Source organism: Pundamilia nyererei, unplaced genomic scaffold, assembly GCF_000239375.1.
Source record: "Pundamilia nyererei isolate P.nyererei 1_Seehausen unplaced genomic scaffold, PunNye1.0 scaffold00010, whole genome shotgun sequence".
NCBI lineage: Eukaryota > Metazoa > Chordata > Actinopteri > Cichliformes > Cichlidae > Pundamilia > Pundamilia nyererei.
In genome coordinates this window covers 935,838-956,707 of record NW_005187411.1, presented here as the reverse complement: position 1 = coordinate 956,707, position 20,870 = coordinate 935,838, and the positions used below count along the sequence as shown (strand labels likewise).

General features: G+C 40.1%; 1 protein-coding gene across 1 annotated transcript in view; it reads right to left on the bottom strand.

Moving 5' to 3' along the window:
• The window catches only part of myo10l1 (myosin X, like 1), a 42,517-nt gene extending 26,187 nt beyond the window's left edge, over positions 1 to 16,330 (bottom strand). Inside the window, exons 1-2 of the mRNA XM_005723730.1 lie at positions 15,906 to 16,330; positions 4,340 to 4,438 (exon numbers count right to left, since the gene is read on the bottom strand). Coding sequence (XP_005723787.1) covers positions 4,340 to 4,438; positions 15,906 to 15,926 — 120 coding nt within the window. The 5' untranslated portion in view covers positions 15,927 to 16,330. The remainder of the gene's footprint in view (positions 1 to 4,339; positions 4,439 to 15,905) is intronic.
• Positions 16,331 to 20,870: the final 4,540 nt, after the last annotated feature.

Genomic DNA, 20,870 nt, shown 5'->3' with positions numbered 1-20,870 from the left:
GCTAACATTAGCATCAGTATGCTAACATGGCTTCAATAATAATTTGCCTTGATCGCCATCTGAACAGTTTTGCAACTGGCATCAAACATAAAACAGAGCCAACACCCATGGAGACGATTATTTTACTAGGTGACTATTATAAAATCCAAATAAACTTGATGAATAAATTTGCCCTGTCTTAAAACATTACTTTATTCCACAGAGCCAGAATTAGCACTGAACATGTGTTCTAATCAACTGGACTGACTAAAATTGGACTAAAAATCCTCCTTTAAAAATTAGCACTCACAATACCCTATAGGGGGTCTCCGCCCTGCATTAATAAAGAACACTGCAGTGCCTGGAAAGGTGTGAATAGATGAAATGCAAGTGAGTAAGACAGATACTTTAGCAAAATGTGTGTGCGTTCATCCGTATTTTTGTGTGAAATTATGTTAATCTCATTATGTTATACAGAGCAAGTGTGTAACTACGGGGATCCTCAGAGGGTTAGAAATGTGAAACTGAGTAGAGGAAGTGGGTCAGGAGATCACAACAACACTAGCTTTCTTCCGTGGCGAATCGGCCCCAACATTTCTGAACTTTTCATTAGGCACATTTGACCGAGTACGAGGGAGGAGTAGTTGTGCGTAGTAGTGCATGTGTGCGTGTGTGTTTCTAAGTATGCAATTGTTGTGTGTGTGGACAAGGAGTGCTGCATCCCTGCAGCATGTTCTGTGCTCGCGTGAGCTCTCGCTGCAGCTTTCACGCTAGCTACTGAAATCCAGGTCACACAGCACACACAGTCCATAAATCATCGCAAACGTAACCTGAGTGTGCGTGCATGTGTGTGTGTGCTATATAAGTGTATGGCAAAGGTGCCCGGTGGAGGCAGAAAATGTAACATCCCCACTAAAGAATATATAGGTAGGAGCCCTTTAATCATATCAAACACAAACTAACAGGATATTCAGAATGCCAATGGGAGCTCTTTGAAATCAATTGCAACTAGTTAAAGTGCTCTATTTGCTGTATGTTTTATCTACCCATTTTTTAAATTACCCAGTTTCCCCAAAGGTTCATTCATTTTTTGCCTTATGTAGCTTAACGTTATCAAGTTCTCTACCAAGAAAACTATTCAGACTTAAAGGAAAAGGTGGATGTTTTTATCAGTCCATTTGGATTGGCTTAGCTCTAACCCTCAGTCATGGTCATAAGTTTGTCATGAGGTGAGAGATGGGATGATACTGCAAATTCAAGAAACTCAAATGAGTTTTCAGGAATAGTTCTCCAGTCTTCTTGAAGGACTATTCAAAGCCCTTTTAATGTTAAAATGACTGATTCGTATACTCCCGGTGTGCTCAACACATTCACCCAATCACACCAGCACTGTCTTCTAAGTTTCTTGGTGCTAGCTAACAATTCCTAATTGATACACATTCATACTCCAATGAATGCATCAGAGAGCAATTTGGGGTTAGTATCTTGCCCGAGGATACTTGGCATGCAGACTGGAGGAGCCAGGGATCGAACCACCAACCTTGCAATGAGTAGATGATGTGCTCTACTGCCTGAGCTACAGCCATCCCGCCTTTCATTCTGTTTTCTTTCAAGATGATCCGAGACTCCTTCAATAATTTTGAGGCAAAGGTTCAGGGGAGGCCAAACCATGACTAATATTGCTTCAAGTTTTTTGCCCCTTTTGGAACCACATTGGTGGAGTTAAAACACTATTTTATGTGTTTTAAACTGTGTTGTCTTTGGTCTACATAGATTCAACTAAAGAAATAAGAACAAATGATTTGTTTTGTGACAGGCTGCTAATAACAAAGTGCTCAAATATACCGTTTAAAACTGGAGAACTATTGCTCTGGACCACTCTACAAATTTACAACAGTCTGGCTCTTTGAAATTGGAATAAACGGTTATTTGGACCAATAATAGTGCTTTACCAATCCAGATTCACTCACATAAACATTGATACAGCACCTTAAATGTCTCAAATTCACGCTGTCGCCAATTTAGAATCACCTGACCTGCATGTCTTTAGACTGTGGGAGGAAGCTCACACAGCCACAGGAAGAATGTGTAAACTCTTCGAGCTGTGATGAAAGTGCTATCTCCTGCTGCCGGTGTTTCTAATCACCACAGTTACATGAGGAGTCGGTTTATTGAGATGAACAGCTGAAGGCGCTGTTCCATTAAGTAACTGCAGAAAAATAACACACAACAAGATGATGTAATTAAAGACTGCAAAAGTGTGAACAAACAATAATAACCCTCAAGGTTGTTTCATGTATTCCTCTGAGAAAGTGAGAAAGGTTGTGGTTTTCTCAAATCAATATAATGCCAATACGTGGAGAGAAGGCTTCAGTGAGTGCTCGCATTAAACACTTCATGTCGACCTACATCAGAGTTATTTGAGCCCTTTGAGTTTACTGCATTAGGAGATTTTTATAGCTATTATGTCTTCATCTTAGTGTACGGCTGTAGTTTGTTTTCGTGGGGTTTCTAGCTTTCATAACAGTTGAAAAGACCTAGTGTTGCTATAGTTTTTACACCAAAGAGCATTGAGAAGTGCCACTGACCATATACAGCAGGGGGCCCCAACTCCAGGCCTTGAGGGTGAGATCTAAAAACTGCAGGACGCCGGCCCTCGAAGCCTGGAGTTGGGGACCCCTGATATACAGGAACATAAGTAGTGGGCCACACCCTTTAATCTTTCTATTCAGAGATCCTCCATGATCAACTCTAAGCTGTGTTATTGCAGAATGGAAGCATTAAGGAACCACAGGCAGACCACATAAAGTTTACAGGTCACTGAGGTGCGCAGTGCATAAAGTCCATCAATTGTCTGTTGACTTCCAAACCTCCTCAGGCATTAATATCAGCACAAAAACTGTGCTCCATAAGCTTCATGGCATCAGTTTCCATGGCTTAGCTGCTCCTGTAGGTGTAATGTGTAGGTGGTCCAATATATATATACATATAGTGTAAAGATAAACCCTAACTCATCTGTAGGCTTCTTTATACTGTAGGCTCACATGTGGAGGGGGGTTGTGTTCCATGCCACTAACTAAACTAACAAGTGTTTCATTGTTAAAGCGTAACTTGATGGCATGTATAACATAGCAAAAAAATCATAAACCTGCAAACTGCTGCAATTTTCTTTACTTTCAAAACAAGGTTAGGATTCACTGTGCTCTGCAGTCATTCAAATCAAACATTTATTTCTGAGCAGGAGAACACGGTGCAGAGCTGTGGGAATGAATGAATAGGGACCGTGGGACTGTTTTCATGGGTCAGATCCTGTTGTTGTGGGGTATAACCCCACCATCCTGCTGATTCTCCATCAAATATTCATCACCTCCTGCAGAGTCAACATTTAAACACCATCATCTAGCAGAGAAGGGGGGCAGAGAGATGGATGGGGCTTTAGGGAGGTTAAGGACATTCATAATCCAGAGCAAAGAGAATTCCTGCTCCTATAACTGGTCCTCTATTTTGGGAAATCCCTGTCTGTCTCTCCTGGGCCACTGAACAGAAACACTGAAGTAGTTGGATCAGAAGTGGAACAACTTCAAAAGCATGAATTCATTGTACATCTTTACTGTACATCTACTGTGTTCTTGTAGGGCTGGAAAAGGAGGATTAAGACTCTTGATTTTGGAAGGAATAAACAATTCTATTATTACCTCCATCTTTAAATGGAGAGCAATTGGAGAGCATGCATGTGTGTGTGTGTGTGTGTGTGTGTGTGTGTGTGTGTGTGTGTGTCATTGTGTGTGTAAACATATTAAATCCAAACAGCAATGTGTGCTTGTCCTTGATCTAACACAGATTAGATGAGCGCAGACACACACACACGAACACACATTTATAATGAGATTTAAACATTCAATTCCATTATTTTGGCAGTGTGCGTGGCATCAAAAGGTTGAGGTTGTTTTTTTTGTTTTGTTTTGTTTTTTTAGATCAGCCGCAGGCAACCCCATCCTTACATCTGACCGTTTTCATCTACACTCCCATAATGCCTTCTATCTATTCTGGCTTTCTTCTGATAGCAGAATGTGTGTCAGCGATCCAGAGATGAATTTTGAATATGCATGAGGAGGAGAAGGCGGAGGAAGAGGAGGAAGAAGAAACTGGGGCAGGGAAAGTGGAACATCATGACCAGGAGTTTGCATTGATCAGCACAGGAGAAGATGTACCTACACAGCTGCTTCACCTTCACATCAATGATGAGCGGTGTAATGCATGGTTGTATATGGAGGGTCCTAATGAGACTTTTGCTCACTCATCACAGTGTTGAAGGCAAAAGAGATCAGAAAGACGGTCGTGCAAAGTGTGCATTTCATACCTCCCCATAATCTGTTGTGACCACAAGGGTTCCATCTCCACAGGAGTTGACGGTGGCTGGGAGCAGCTGCTCCTTCTCCCTGACCCAAACGCGGGCACCCTGTAACAAGCACACAAATCACAGATGTTAAGCAGCCAATAACTGCAACCCTAAACAGGTGAGATTTTAAATAATTCATTTTTTTAGCTACTTTGGTCAGCTCCCTTATTCACAAGGGGTCACCACAGCTGCATGATTGATTTGGCAGATTTTTCCAGCAGATGCCCTTCTTGATGCAACCTCAAAAGGATTTATATCTCCTCTTGCATCTTGGAATCAAACTGGAAATCTTTCACTTGTTAGGGAAATGTGTAACCACTAAATCTTGTTGCCAGGCTAAAATTCATCTAGATGAACTGTATTGATGTAAGCTGTGGATAATTATTTATGCTTTGAGTGACTTCAAAGCATAGTTTGGCTTTGCTCAGATATAAAGTATGTACATTTTGTTTTAAAGCTAGTTTTTCAAGCTAGAATTAGTATCCCATCCAATTAGTATCCACACCTAATTTCTAACATGGTGAAGCAGGAGCGCTTGCAGTTGGTGTCTTTATCTTTTTGTGCAAGGAGTTTATTCATGTTCAGAGGAAGTGTGCTATTCCTAAATATTTCTAAACAGACAAAGCCCTCCTTCACACAGTCACTGACCTCTGACCTGAAACCCATAAACAGAAGGACAGTGCAACAGAGGACAGATGAGTCAATGGAGCGACTGAAGCGCTGGAAAAACAGGAGGCACACCATACGTCCACTTGTACAGTTTAGCTTAAACTGAATCGCTTGTGAGTTTACCCAAGCACTGCCTCTAAAACAGGTCCAAGAAGTGGTGTCAAATGTAATCAAAACAATACTTGAATAAAAAACGTTGCTTATTTTATTAACGACTATAACTCCAACCACGGGGCGCCTGCTGGAGGCTGGTGTCGTGTTACTACAGTATAAAATATATCCTCAGACATGAAGCTATTAATGAAAAACACTTTACATCAATAAATACTTAAAATGTGCTTACAGCTGAATACGACTACTGTTCTCTGCACTCTGTTAACTGTTTGAATTCAAAACAGAGGAAGTTAAAATAAAAGGTTACACTGTCAACAGAGAAAACACACAGTACTGTAGTTTGTTAACGACAAAATCTCACTAGAGAGCTGAATTTTGTGCACTGAAATTAATTTAAACTATTTCTTTCTACATTGTGCTCTCACATGTGGAATGTGTGAAATGTTTTGGGGTTTTTTTTTTTCACTTTTTCTGACAAATTAGTCATAATGATGGTGATGTTTGTGGGTGTTTGAATCACATTCACTGCACTCTTGTTGATGAGTCCACCTTTTAAGTGATGGTGTTATCCATAATGTATGAATTTTCTTGTAGTTAGAGCAAAGTTTCGTGGCATAAGTGCTCCAGTCTAAATCCTAAGCAGAGGCGTGAGTCCTAAAAGGCTCGGTGGACCAGCAGATGTGTGCATATGAATGACGTGAGCAGCAGAAGACAAATGGAAAAGAATTGTTTTAGCAACAGATGGTGCCACAGCCCCAAGCATCCCCTGACAACCTTTATCACTTTCTGTTTCCTCTTCCCTCTCTCCCACTCTCTCTTTTTGGGTTCTTTCAATCCCTCAGTGCCACACATACGCACACGGATAATAACAGAAACCCAGTCATGCCTCAGGCTATGAAGCTAACCAGGCAGAAACCAGTCACACATCAATACAGTGTGTTACTTATGCACACAAATGGGTTGCTTAAGGTGAGGCTTAGGGGATAAAATGACTGAATCCATCTGAAAACAGACTTTAAGGCTGTTGGCTTTTGCAAAACATAAACCCATCTATAGTTGATCTTCTGCACTAGTCTGCAAAAAGGTTTCCTTCACTGTTCTTTGCACAGCAACTCTCTCTATATATAGCGGCCTTGTTGCTCCTCTTTATCCTCTCTGTCTTTTTTCCTGTCAGATTCCACCGCACTGAGACATTATTATGACCTGATGACCTACTCACAGTTCACTGGTACTCCACCACATGTTTTAGCTAATAAATTGGCCTTTGAGACAACTTAATCTTCAAATACTGGTGCTGTAGCGTCTGCCCTGAAGCACAGTCATTGTGTAGGTGAGTTTATATGTCATACAGACATAAACTCACCTTATGTGAACCAGAAAGCAATGAATGTTTCTGCTTTCTGACTCTCTCTCTCTGTCTCCTCTTTAAGCAAATTGGTCTCCAGTCCCAGATCGATATGCAATCTCATGGGCAAACTAAGGGGAGACAGAGGGTTATAAATGACCTGCCAGCACCAAAGCCTCCACTCAGACTCATCCTCTCCTCCTCCTGTTTGTGTCCTCCTCCCCTCCTCCCATCTATTACTGCCCCAGACAGACAGAAATAGCCATGCATGACAACAAACACCAAACCTTTCTGTGGCCTAATATCTATGGCTGTAACATCGCCTTTAACACTATGCTTCGCATTGTTTCTCTGCTCCATGAAATTCAAACCAAACCACAGTCAAACAGGCCCCAGGCTCCGCCCCATTACCTTTTCGTCAAGCTCCATTAAGCGTCTATTGTCACTTTACCCTCAGAGATGACCTCTGACCTCAAGTCTTACATCCGACTCTATAACCAACAGGAAATGCTAAAACAATAGCGAGATATCTTTCCCGTAGAATGCTGTGACAGAAATACAGCAGCATAATTTCAAGTACAGCCAGGATATGTATGATGATGATGATGATGATGATGATGATGATGATGATGATGATGATGATGATGGCTAATGCATGAGTGTGTTTTTTTCTTCTGTGAGCCCCAAATCTTCTTTTTTTTTTTTATTCACAACTTGATTGATTGAACTCAACACTTTTCAAATTGTGAATTATTCTTATCAGAATTCTGGCCTTAATCCTCTTCTGAGAAAAGTCACAATTTAGAGATTAAAGTCAGACATTTAGGTATAAATTTAGACATATCCAATGAGCGCTCAGCTATACGTATGTTTGATAGAGGCCCTTTTGTCTGTTTAGGCAATTACATGGACCCCTGTGCCATATAATTAAGGCTCTTCCCATGGAGATAGTCTCTGATGAAGGATCTCTCCTTCTGAGAGGAGCTCTCTCCAAAGCAAATGCTGAGTGCAAACATATGACCAACATCCGCAGGAATGGAATCACTCATTAAACCTTAAATGTTTTTCACTGGTCATGACATAAAGCTATGCTCTGTGGTTAACATGAGCTGAGATATGTGATCAACTTAAAAAGAAGCTGTTGACTGTCATGGCTGCATTGAGAAGAAAGATAAGAGACGAAGAAATAAACCCCTCTGGTTCATATGAATCCAATGTAGCAACAAAGGGTCAACTGTAGACAACGTGTTTTATGACTCCACCCTTTAAAGATTGTTTTTGTGCATTTCTGGACTTCTTCTATCATTAGTGCTGCTTTTTTGGTTTTGGTTTTATATCATTTTTTGTGGTCAGAACAGGACTTAGAGGGAGTGATCTAAAAATAGCTGCAGAGCTGGGAGACGTTCTGAGGGACACAGGAAGGGGATTTTAAATCATGCATGATTTTGGCTTGTAAAAGCACCATAAAATTCTTTATGTAAGCATACTCAAGAGCTGTGCATGTTTTACAAACACTAATGAGCCCGCGCTAACCTTCTCAACAGACACTTTTGGTCCTGATGCCCTGGCTATCTGTGAAGTTGTGCTGTTTTAAGCTAAATGCACATGCACAATGGCACATGTTGGTATTAGCAATTTAATGTTTAGCTAATTTAAAATACAAAGTTTAAGTGCGAGTTATAATAATATTGGACTGGTCCATCTTCAGAGGAAACTGAATATCAGGACACTGAAAATTGTTCCATTGCTTCTTGTAGATGTTCAAACTGGACACACTGACAGTCAGACTTTGACTTTGACTTTGACCAACAGCTACAAGACTTAAAAAATGGCAATCAGAAAAAGGTGAGATAAAAAGTCAAACTACACATAAATAAATGACAGCTTAAAGAATGAGAGGAGTCACTGTGGGGCAAAGTCACGTCTGACAAACTCAGTGTAAACTAAAAGGACAACAGAGGAGAGGAGACACACAGAGAGGGCAGACAAATGGGGAAAATGAGGACAATGAAGACGAGGGCAGGAAAACAGCAAAGTGTGTAACAAAAGGTTACAAGTACAGGAGGTTGAAGAAGACACAAAATGACAGAAACGAGACACGAATTAATAAATGATGCCAAGAGCAGATGACTGCTCAGCAGCAGATAAAAGGAAAAATAAAAACCAGCGTGTTTTTTTGGGGGGGGGGTTTGTGTATCTGTGTTTGTAAAAACTGTCAATCCCTTTCTAATCACAAGCATCAGGTAGTAATTTTTATTAGGCTCCAGGATGAAGGCCTGGTCCTCTGTGATTTTGTTAAATAATGTGACAAATCTTCAGTTAACTGTAGTTTAAGTTATTAACAGTTAATTAATTAACCCTGTATCACTATATATAATTAGTTAGTTAGTTATAGTTCCACCATAACGTTATGAAAATGCCACACGAGTGAACTGTCAATATGAGGCAGAGAGCACAAATCAAAGAGCAGCAGAAAATCCTAGAAAGTAGGATTATCACAAATATGTAGTAAATTTGTATGTGAACTGGAGAGACAGCTTCCTTTGCCTTTTTCCTCGCAAAAAGCATTCTGATCTGTCGTCTTAGCGTAGCGCTGCCTGTGTTGGAGACCTAAACTGTGTCAGTAATATTCCATTAAAGGTGATAATACAATCAGGACAGCGAGGCTTTTAGCAGATTATGGCTGCTGGAAGGAGAGCAACAGCATGTGTTTATCCGTGCGGTCTGTGCATGTTGGTGTGTCTGTGTGTATCCTTATGTGCATGTGGGCTAGTGGGTGTCACTGGCCTGTACATCTGCCGTTAAAAGGGATTGCAGTGCAGATTCAACACTGCAGGTATAAATAAACATCTGAGCGTAAATGGAAACATGATCACAGCAAAAAACATTAAGAGCATATTAATTTATCCATAGTCATATACCATGAGTGTCTTTTAATTTAGGTTTTATAAAATGACTCCAGGTCATTTTTTGAAATGTTGCATGGGCATCATTATTATAATTATAATTATTTTTTTATCCTTTTTATTATTTGTAAGAAACAAAGCTTAAAACTAACACTGATCCTTTTTAAATTGAAATTGGAAGGTTCAATGAGAAAGTTTGGGATATCGGTTGTCGCCAAAAACTCTTTTAGGGGAGTTTTCAAGACACAAACATAATCAATATCTACAAAGGTTTTTTGGAAGAGAGCTAAAGAAATTTGGGTGTCATCTGCATAGATATTATGATTCTCCAGGTGCTTTTAAAAGATTTCACTTTGAGAAAGCATGTTCAAATGAAAAAAGGGTCCAAGAATCGATCCTTGGAGGAAACCATATAGCATAAGGTAACAAATTGTTACATGAGTGGTCAAACTTAACCCCGTGTGACCACTCATGTGGGGTGGTCACAGTTACTCTTGCAAAGAATTGAAGAATTCCCTCTTCTTTATCTAGAAGCTTGTATGTTCAAATGTAGTCTCTGATCACTCAGGTGTCTTGATTCATTCTTTTTGCTTTTTAATGAAAATCTTGAAAAATCCATATTTTCTATGCAGTTGAGAACAGAATATGTCAGCAGTCTACATTCTGTAGTCTCTGCCATCTTTTGTTACCAGTGCTCTTTAGCAATTGTTGGATACCTATGTTGGCACCTTGAGGATAATGAGCAATGAAACCATTAGAGCCAGGTCAATGTATCACAAGACTGATACAATATTAGCTAATATAAGTGTATTAGCTCTATTAGTGTTGGCATTTGTAACAGCTAACAAATGAAAATACAAACAATAAATAAGACAGGTGAGAAACACCCTTCAATGTTGTTAAGAGGATTAACATTGCATAGTCTGTCCACTTGCCTGATGCCAACATGCATTTGGAACGGCACAAAGACAACAACTGACAAACATAACTGATCTGAGCAGAGCATAAATAACTCAAAGAATTACCACACATAACAAAGGTTACAGAAATCTGTTTAGGTTTTGTGCAGCTGAAAGAAAAACATAGTGGCCAAAATACCAGAATATCAGATTTTTAAATCACCAAATATCAGTATCAGCATTGGTCTTAAAAATCTTAGATCGCTTGGGCATTAGAAACCATTTTAACTATGACAGATCTGTGTATAACAATATCAGTCCTGGTTACTAACATCATCTCCACCAATGGAAAACATTTCATCATTCAGTGTTTTCCCATTATATGTATGTACCAGGATGCCTGTGTTTTTAATGTAGTGTATATGTATGTATCTTTATAGAACTACTTTTTTCTGGGGGATCTTGGATGATCGGAACACATGGGTGGCTGCTAATTTCAAAACAATCTTACAGGGAAAAAGAAAGAAACCAACATTCCCATAGTTGCCTGGGATTTTTTAAAGTATGGTTTAGAAATTACCTCTACGTGATTCCTTTTCAAAACTTTTTACAATTAACAAAGTGCCTGATTTCTATCCCCCTGTGTCCATCCAACTAGGATGGCAAAGGCACTTATGCAGAAAGATCTTTACGTCATGGATTTAACCTGCAATCCATATAACTACTGGACAGCAGAAATGCAACGAGTTTTAAGAACATAAGTGCCCTTTATTTCCTGCTTGGCTGCATAGCTGTTATTTTAGGAATATCTGAAGCCTTGGACAGCTTAATTCCAAAACAAACATGATTTTCCGAAGGTAAACTGGATCAAGGTCTGCTGTTAAATTACAAACCAGGAGCAAGTGTGTGTGTATGCAAAGTACAAATCCTCTTTGAGCTCTGTGCTAATTATCACATTCTCTCACATCTTGGATTAAACTACAGTCACACCCCCACTAACACCCTGGCAACAGGACTCCACGGCAACAGTGTGGAAACAGGATACCATGGAAACAGCCTTTCTCCTCTAGGCACTGGTGGATGCTGGGAGTTGATGTTCAGGTGAAGGGGGTTGCGATCTGATTTGAATGTTTTCAGCACAGTTTGTATGTTTGTTAAGCAAAAACTAAGTCAAATTTTAAAAAACTTGATGAAGGACTAGGCTGTTACCAAAGAACACAGTGAATGTTAATACTGTTCTCACAGTTTTGTTTAATTTTTTTTAACTGTTTTTAACTCGTCTTAAATATCCTTCGTCTGTGCTAAAGCTTGTGTTTTATTGTTATTTTTATTGTTGTTTGTCTGTCAATCTGCCACCATGATTACACAAAAACTACCAAATTTCAGCAATGAAGAAGCTTAGCAGGGTTGAAAGAAGACCTCTTGGTGCAGATCTCTATCAAGGGATAATTTGCTTTCAGTGCAGAATTTTTGCAACTTGTCATCAGGAGTATGCAAAATCTAAATGAGCAATTTTCATGACATTTCTAGAGGTGAACCATGGTCAGAGGAATAAACCCTGCATATCTAGATCCCTATAGTAAAAAATTGCAAAACACTGCCAATGGCCTGTGGGGATTTTTAATCATGCCTAATGTTTTTTTTCTTCTTCATTCCTCTGCTCATTAGGGGTCACCACAACAGATGATCTTCCTTCATCTTATCCTCTCCCTTGCATCTTCTTCTGACACATCAACGATCTGCATGTCCTCCTTCACTATATCCATAAACCTTGTATGTAATCTTCCTTTTTCTTTCCTCCTGCCTCAATGGCATTACCAGTCACAGTCCCTACATTTAAAACTCTTCTCTATAGCCACCATACTACCTTCCCTTCTCTGTCGCTGCCTCTAAACGTGCCTACCCCCACTCCTCTTCCTTTGTTTTCACTCAACAACAGCATAAGAAATCTCATTCTCAATGATCCGCATGTTTGATTTGGCAAAGATTTAACACCAAATGTCCAGTACAGAGAGTACACTGGCTCCATGGTTTACTTCATGGCTGTTTTAATAATGATTAATGGTTGTGGAAATGGTTCAGATTTTTGCCAATTTAATTACAACTTAATATGTATGATATCTGATATCTGAGTTTATCGTAATAGCATTAGAATGTTTTTTGACATTGGACAAACCAGACAAATTCATTTGGTTTAGAAATCGAACTGCTCTGTTGGTTTAGGACCATTAGTCCAATCAATCAAATTGGGCACAGTCTAGTCCAGAAGCCCATAAATATAATTAAAGACTTTTAAATCAGGAAAGACAAAATACAATAGAAATTATGTAATATGCTATGTTTCATTTATTGTTACCCAGAAAATTGTGACATTTGATAGTTATATACTACCACAGCATCATGGGAAATGTAATTAAATTCATATCTTGTAACATAGCTTTATTTTAGATGAGGCAGAGCTGTTTCACCTACACATGCTGGGGGGCGGAAACAAAAAACAAAAAAAAGAAGTGATTTAAAGGAGAAAAAAAGATAAAGTGGAAACAGAGAGGAGAGAATAGAGAAAGACAGAGCTGCCAGAAGGGGGAGGGAGGCTGACTGAGCAGCTCTTAAAGCGGTTGGTTGAGCGAGATGGAGAAGCACCAAGAGAGTGGCCGCAGGGAGAGAGAGAGCATCAGAGGGAAGGGAAAAGAGGAGAGAGAGAGAGAGAGAGAGAGGGAAGCAAAACTGATGCAGCTCCAAAGCAGAACAAATGTGTTTGGAGCTGCTGAATATAGGTCACACATCTCCAGTGACTGTTCCCTTACCTCCACTGAACCAGATTCCTGCAGTATGCACTTCATACCAAATCCGGCATAATTTGTACCACAATGGATTGGCATGGGCTCTGCTTAATTTACCCTAAGGTTTTTTCCATGAACACCCATTGCACGAAAGAAAAAGGACCGATTTTTCTTTTTCTGCAATTAGAAGACACTTTATGCTGTTCAAGCTGCATAAAAATGCTTCCATGAATGTTTCACTGCATATGTGCAAATTGCCATGGAGAATGCACACTGAATATTACATTTTTATAATCACCCTCATAGTGTGAGAAACCTTTTATTGCTCCTCAGCTACTCTCGGTACAGGATACAGCGACCACTCAACAAATTGAAAGGTAGTAAATAAAGATTTACTGTTTATTCAGTTACACGGACAAGCAAGCGAGACAGAAACAGAAGGGTCTTTAGTGAATATCAAACTGGATAAAAACAAATGGCACCAAAGCTGTTCCTTGCCTATTCGCACATGCCTATCTCACAGTTATTGGTTCATTTCAGCTTTACACCCGTTCAAATCTATTACACGTGCACTGACACGAACGCAAACTATCACCTCTGAAAACAAATGTCACCCAACTCACTCATAAGCACATTTAGATACTCAAATTTAGATACTCAAGTGCTGACAGCAAAGTACTCAGCAGTCATCATGAAGCAGCTCCAGGGAAAATTATTTTTGATAAAACTGATAAAACATAAAACTGTATGTATAGAATCTATTAAAGACAAAGCACTTAAAATGTTTGCTGATTGTGCTCCAAAACTTCCAGCTTCTGTAAAGCCCAGTCAGGTTTACATATAAACAACAGAACTGAAGCTAAGACATTTTTAAAATTTTTCAAAATTTTTACCCAGTTTAGGAAATAACTTGTTTGAAACTAGCTAAGAGTATCTAAGAACTTAAGAAGCACTTTTTAAATTTAAAAAACACTCAAAATACCAGATGGAATCTGCACCAGGAGTAACAATTTGTTTTTTTTCAGCCACCATAACAAGGAAGTGATTGGGTTCTTTTCATATTAAGAGTGCATAAAGTCACCACAACTGCCATAATTGACTACTAACCAGGCCAGTATGATTATGCGGGGATTATACAGTAGTCTAATACCACCTGATATTTCATGCTTGGCTGGATGGCCATCACATTTTCTGCCTGGGTTGAGAGAGACAGAGACAGAGCGGTCAGTTGTTCACTCTTTTTTTTTTTTTCAGCGATCCAAATGGAGGAATGCAGGGGTACAGGATGGAGCAATGAAAGCAGAAGAGGAAAGAAACTAAGTGGATGCTGGACAGACACCTCCCAGAAGGATTGATTACTCAGCACCCGACTACTGCATGAAGTCATGTTTCTGGGTAGCAGCTTATGCATGTCTGCAGGGCCTCGTAACTCAATAAGTCACTCCATTTTCAGATCTAATGCAGCCTTTCATAGTCTGTGCAGTGTGGGGCTGCTTTATGGTGGTCTGTGAATCAATGCTGTGATCAATATATTACAGACAAACTGATGGGAAATGAAGCGGGAGTGTTGGTTTTTGTGTTTTGGTGTAGTTGTGTGGTAATCTGTGGGCTTATGGTGGTTATGTCATGCAGTTTGAGAAGAAGTATGATCAGCAGTGATTCTCATAGCTCTGGTGCCCAAACATATACCCTCACAACCACTAGCACATGGATACACACACACTAATAAATTGCATGACATCACTGCCAATGTGAGAGGCATTTAAACCCATATCAGATTAACTTAAGATGGGGGGAGGATAAGTAGCTTGGAGAGGATGGATACTGGCATCGGAGTCAGTGGACGAGACTGTTTGGGTGCCTGAGCCACTAAATGGGGGTCTGAGGAACAAGACAAATGAAGACAGGGACTGGTAGGAAGCTTGTATCTCCTGATTAGGGTGTGAACATGTACGGCAAAGGACCTATAAGGAAAGAAAATAAAGCAACAGACAATGACAGCCTAAAATGCTTACAACTCTGGATCAGATTAGAGGAAAATGAGACTGGTTTTGTCATCTTAGTGGGAGAGTGGGAGATTAATTAATAACCAATGTTTTACTTAATTTTCAATTACAAGGGCAGTTAATTTATCTCCCTCCTGCTTCACCTATTCGGTCTCACATACACACAAACACACACACAGACATATCCCTTGCACTGCTCCTCCTCCCTCCTCTTTTACCTTCCTCTACCGGCCCAAACCCTGCCATGGATCCGATCTCTATCCCATTCACAGCGCAATTAAAAACACACACACACACACACACACGCACACACACACACACACACACAGAGTGGGTCTGTTCGCGGCAGCATGCCGTGGTAGGGCTGTTGCTGAAGGCCAACACGGTTTACCCTCCCTTAACAGATTGGCTTTAATCCGGCAGTCATCCTTATGGATGCAAAAGCCCATGTCAGCTCCCGTTTGGCCAATTTTTCTGCGGCTCTGCTCTGAATTAATTCACCAAGCCGGTAGTCAGGCCCTGATCCTCTGCAGTGATAATGAAACAAACGGTGTTTTTCCCCCAGATACATGAAGACTATAACATATAGTGGGACCAGGCCTTCCTCTGGGTTTTGGGGGGGCGGACGGTGAGGATGCTTCTGCTCGACGGAAGCAAAGCGGCACCTGCCATAATTGACGAGAATCAAAATGAAACCGTATCTTGCAGTATAGACATGCAGCGGTGTAAATCCAGGCATCATCACGCCATTAATGTCATTCATGTTTATCTCCGTAACCGTGACACAGATTCTCAGTGGCCTTACCTCTGCAAAAAACGCCTCCATCCTGCCTACTCCTCCCTGACGACTCGCGCCCGGCCCGGCAGAGCGCAGACACCGGCTCCGGTCTCGGGTGCGCAAATCTCACCAACTGAAGAGTGAGCCTGTTTGTCGAGATGAGGGAAAGGTAGCAGTGCCTCTGTGTTGGTGTTTCCCATTCAACGAGCGTTTATTCTATAACCTCCGAAATAGCCCAATTTCTCAAACACACCTCAGCTGCGTCCACGCTCTATGCGCAAAGAAAACCACACATGAGAAAATTCCACGGAGGCTGAGAGGAAAAAAATGAAAAATGTCCACGCCAGGGATCCGTCGGAAGAACGCTAATTGAAGCGCCCCGGTTTTCCAGGTCTGCCTGGTTTGTGTATCAGCGTATGTGTGTAGATATATGTGTGTGTATGTGTGCACGTGTGAGGATGTGAGTATCCTGCATGGGGTTGCGAGAGGACCAGTCCGGGGGTAGGATGAGCTTGATGCTGTCCACTCGCACACACCGATGGGGCGGTGCAGACACAGCCCCCTCCGATATAAAGCACACATTATAAGCTCACACGTACAGATGTGCAAGCAAACCTTAACCAGCGCTTTTGCGGTCACAGACAGTCCACCTAGAGGTGAGATGACGCTTCTGTGGTTGTTGACAGATGAAAGAACCTCTGTCCCTCTTGGTCTAATTACAGATGATCATCCCGAACCAGATTATCCGGCTTCATCCCATCACGTCAGTGTTCATAAAGCAATGAGTTCCGGAAAAAAAGAAAGAAAGAAAAGAGTATTTTTGTTTTTATAAATTAAATAAGATGATAAATGCTGGTGAAGCAGGTTGCCTTGTTTGGAGAGATTAGGTCTCTTATTTAAAAATTTGTTCTGTCAAAATGCTCGAGAATGAAAAACTCAAAGCCAATGTAGACTGTTTCTTTTTGTTATAGAACTACTTTATTTTAAAAAATTAATGTGTTAATGTATTGTAATGTATAGTTTTTTGATGTCTGATCTTTTTCCAAAAGCATGTGCCGCAAAAAAAATCATGAACAAAATTATTTGAATTTTATTGTCTTGTAATTTCATTTACCAGTGAATCACAAGATGTTGCTATTGATGTAGGTCCCAGAGCATTAGTGAGCATTTGAGTAATAAAGACATCAGATAGATTGTATAAAACCTGTTACCACAGCTGTTACCTTCTGTGCAAAAATTTGCTTGTGTATCAAGAGTATAAAATTATTATAACCATTAAGGCCATGAATACAGACAAGCTGACATGGAAGTTTATAAAGCTGAATAAATTATATCTAAATTAGCAATGAGGCAAGTGCTGTCAAGAGCATTCATGCTTTTCCAAAACCAGTGCACAAAGAGAAAGTGGGGCCAGAGGGATTGGTGATGGTGGTGGGGGGCATTGCTATATAATCTTTCTTTCTTTCAAAAAAAAAAAATGTTGCTTGGTGTATAGGAGTAGGCTTGGTTACAGAATCAGTCAGAGCCCCTGCCCCCAGGCTGAAAAATGATATTTCATGGCACACACTCACACACACACACGACCATAACAGTGAGGGTGAAACATCCCAAAATCAGAAAGAAAAACCAATGAAGTCTCCAAAGACCACAGTTTGGTATAAATAGACAGACAGCTGGTTTATGTGATGTGGACCGTGTGAGGTTTTTATTCTTCTTTTCACAGCACCAGGCTGCAGGGGCCAGGTGCAGCTTTTAGGAGCCCAGCAGGCTGAAGCCTCTCTTGGGTAAAGCACAAACTCAGCCTGTTCCCCACGGAGCCCTGGAGGTATAGGGGTGGAGAGGCTCCTGTGTGCATGCTTGGAAGTATTATTTAGCTGTACCCTCCGTCTTCATCAGAGCAACAGTTCAAAAACTAGACCCGCCAGCAGGGCCCCATGCGCGTTTTGTGTTTGTGATTAGACACATACACACATGCATGTACACAAACACTCAGGAAATGAGACCCAATCTTACTGATCATTTCTCTGATCTCACTTTTGAAGGAAAAGGAACATTGGTACTCTGGGACTTACCTGATTTTGAGCATCAATTTTACACCTAATGACTGGGGTTTGTCACACTAAGACAGTTCAGGTAAAGTTAAGCAAAATGGAAATGATTAGTTGATTTATTGATTCACTGATTAAATGCTCAGCACAAATTGATCCGGAAAATGTTTTCATTATCATCTTTAAAATTTACTAAAACATTTTTTCTACTTCCAGACCATCAAATGGGAAAAAATTCCTGCTTCCTTCTGGTTTTTAACTGTAGTTGAAACTCTCAGGTCTCAGATGTTGCAAAAGGGCTTCCACAAATGATCTCTTAAGCAAAATAAAAATGTCAATGATGAAAAAATCTGTTGTTTATTGTTTCCAGTTCAAGTTTTAACTACACAACACACTGATCTTCTTTTTGATTATGTGTCAGCACTAAACCCCTCCTGGCTGCTACATGAGGGTGCTTTAAACAAACGCACTGACTGTATTTTTGATTTTTACATGGGAGTCAATAGAGCAAAAGTAACAGCTACAAATTTGCCCAGAAAGATCTCTGATGCGGAAAGACAGAGGAGTCGTTGCTGTTCATGACCCAGCAGACTAACTCATCCAATGTTCACATGTGTACAGGAACACACACACACACACACACACACACACACACACACACACACACACACACACACACACAAGCATTGAAATACACAGACAAGAAAGTATGGGCTATTAAATTCTCATTACCATGACAACACCAGGACTGAGTGACCCTCAGCAGTGAATTGTGGGATAGATTTTGTTCCCTGCAAGTCAGGAGCAACTCTGCTTACTTATCTGACCACAGCTTCATCTCTTTCCCCTTGATGTCTCCTTCTCCTCTTACTGTTAACTGAATATTTGTGTGGGTGTGGGTGGGTGTTGTGGACAGATCATCAATAAGTCTGATGGTACTCTGGGTGAAAACTGGTTAAATACTAAAGGTGGTCATACCAAATATTGACTTTCAAGATCATTTGTATTGTGAAAACTCAGTTTTTACCTTACATACTGTACTTCCACCCACTGCACCTATTTGCCACCTTCCAAGACCGGATCAAGACTTTTGTGTAATTTAACAATTGAGTTGACTGAGTGTGTGCATGTCATATGTTGCATGTGCTAACAGGCATCACTCCCGGTGATACAGGCAATCAGTTTTATGAGCAGAGCACCCATAAATCTTTCTACATTTATTACCATCTTTCATTTTAAGTCTTTGATCTTCTGTGACCTCCCCCTCTCGCTTTGGATGTGTTTATGGTTGTCTGAAAGGACACGTTGATTGAAAGAGCTCCAGAGAAACTCAGCGTGAAATGTCCCAGTTGATCATCAACCCTACTTTGTAGTGATTAACTGGTAAAATGGGGCAATCCAAAATAAGGCCTCGGGGCTATATTTAGTTCTCAGCAAGTTCTATAAATGGTCACACAAAGACAAAAAAGCATTGTGTGGTCAGATACATGGACAGATATGCATCACAGAATAGTTTTTAGGTTACATGGGATCACAGGGAGTATTTAGTCAATGTTTTGTATTTCTTTAAATATTCATGAGGTTGCATTCTTACGAAAAAATTCATTTTTTCTCTGATGGAGCAGATGGGTCATCCTTTGAATCCACCTCTATATGATAACGTTCAAGCTTGTGACCAGGATAAACTAAGGTTTTGGTTTTTTTTTTTAGTTTATTCTGGATTTTTCCCATTTATGATGTGACAGTGATTTCACAGACGTAATATTCTTCACTAACAATCCCTTGGGTAAAATAAAGGAAAAGTAAAGTAAGGAAAATGTATGAAAAATGGCCTGCGACTGATTTACCAATCTGCCTCCAACATTCCCATTATGAAGAAGGCTTTTTGTTCCAGATATTACTGCAATCATCCTCAAATATCAGCAGCTGGGTAACCTTTAGGAGTTTCATATACAATCTTTTATTTATCTTTTAGTCATCAAATATGTTAATCAAATTAGGTTTCATCTCTTTATTAAAACAGTCTCTGACTTGTAGATATTTAAAGAAATAATTTAACAAGTGGATAAAAGACTCGCAGCCCTTGTTGTTAGCCAGAGCCCTGTAAGATCGTATAATGTGCCCACTGGCTATTTTTCTTTTATGAAAATATTTAAACATGTCTCTGTCTTGCAATAAATCACCAAAGTAATATTAAAAGTATTATTGCAGTTGCAGTAAAGTATTATTACTGCAACTGTAGCAGTTTTGTTCACATTTAAATGTTGGTTTGCATGCTTTTACAATAATAAGAGATACACACACAGGCTTGGTGTAAGGAATCTGAGGTTATTAAGTCTTTCTAATTTGATTTGTTTCAAATTACTCATAAATACCAAATCTCTGCCAGCAGAGGACAAATACTTATTTTAGCAATGCTCACTGAGATACTCACCAACACATAAAGACAAACCCAGTTAAAATCAGACACAAAGACTTGAAATACAAAGCCTCATTTGACTCAGAAACCTCTTTGAGTTAGCGCTAACAAGGTTTTGGTTTGTTTAGCAACAGCTTGTTTAACTTCAGATTGAGAACAGAATATGAACAACAGTCACCTCAAAGTGCTTTATACAAGAAAAGACAAAGAAAACCCAACAATCGCCCAAACCCCTGTGAGCAAGCACTTGGCAACAGCGGGAAGGAAAATCTCCCTTTTAACAGGAAGAAACCTACAAAAGGATGAAGCTAAGGGAGAGGCAAACATCTGCTATGACTAAACTATAAGAGAGAGCTAGAGTTTCATAATAACTAATGATTAAATATAGTTGTAGTGCATAAACACACACAAGGAAAAAAGAGATCAAGGAAGAAGAAATGCTCAGTGCATTCTGGGAAGCCCCCCCAGTAGCCTAAGTATATTGCAGCATAATTTAGAGACAATTCAGGAGCACCTGAGTCAGTC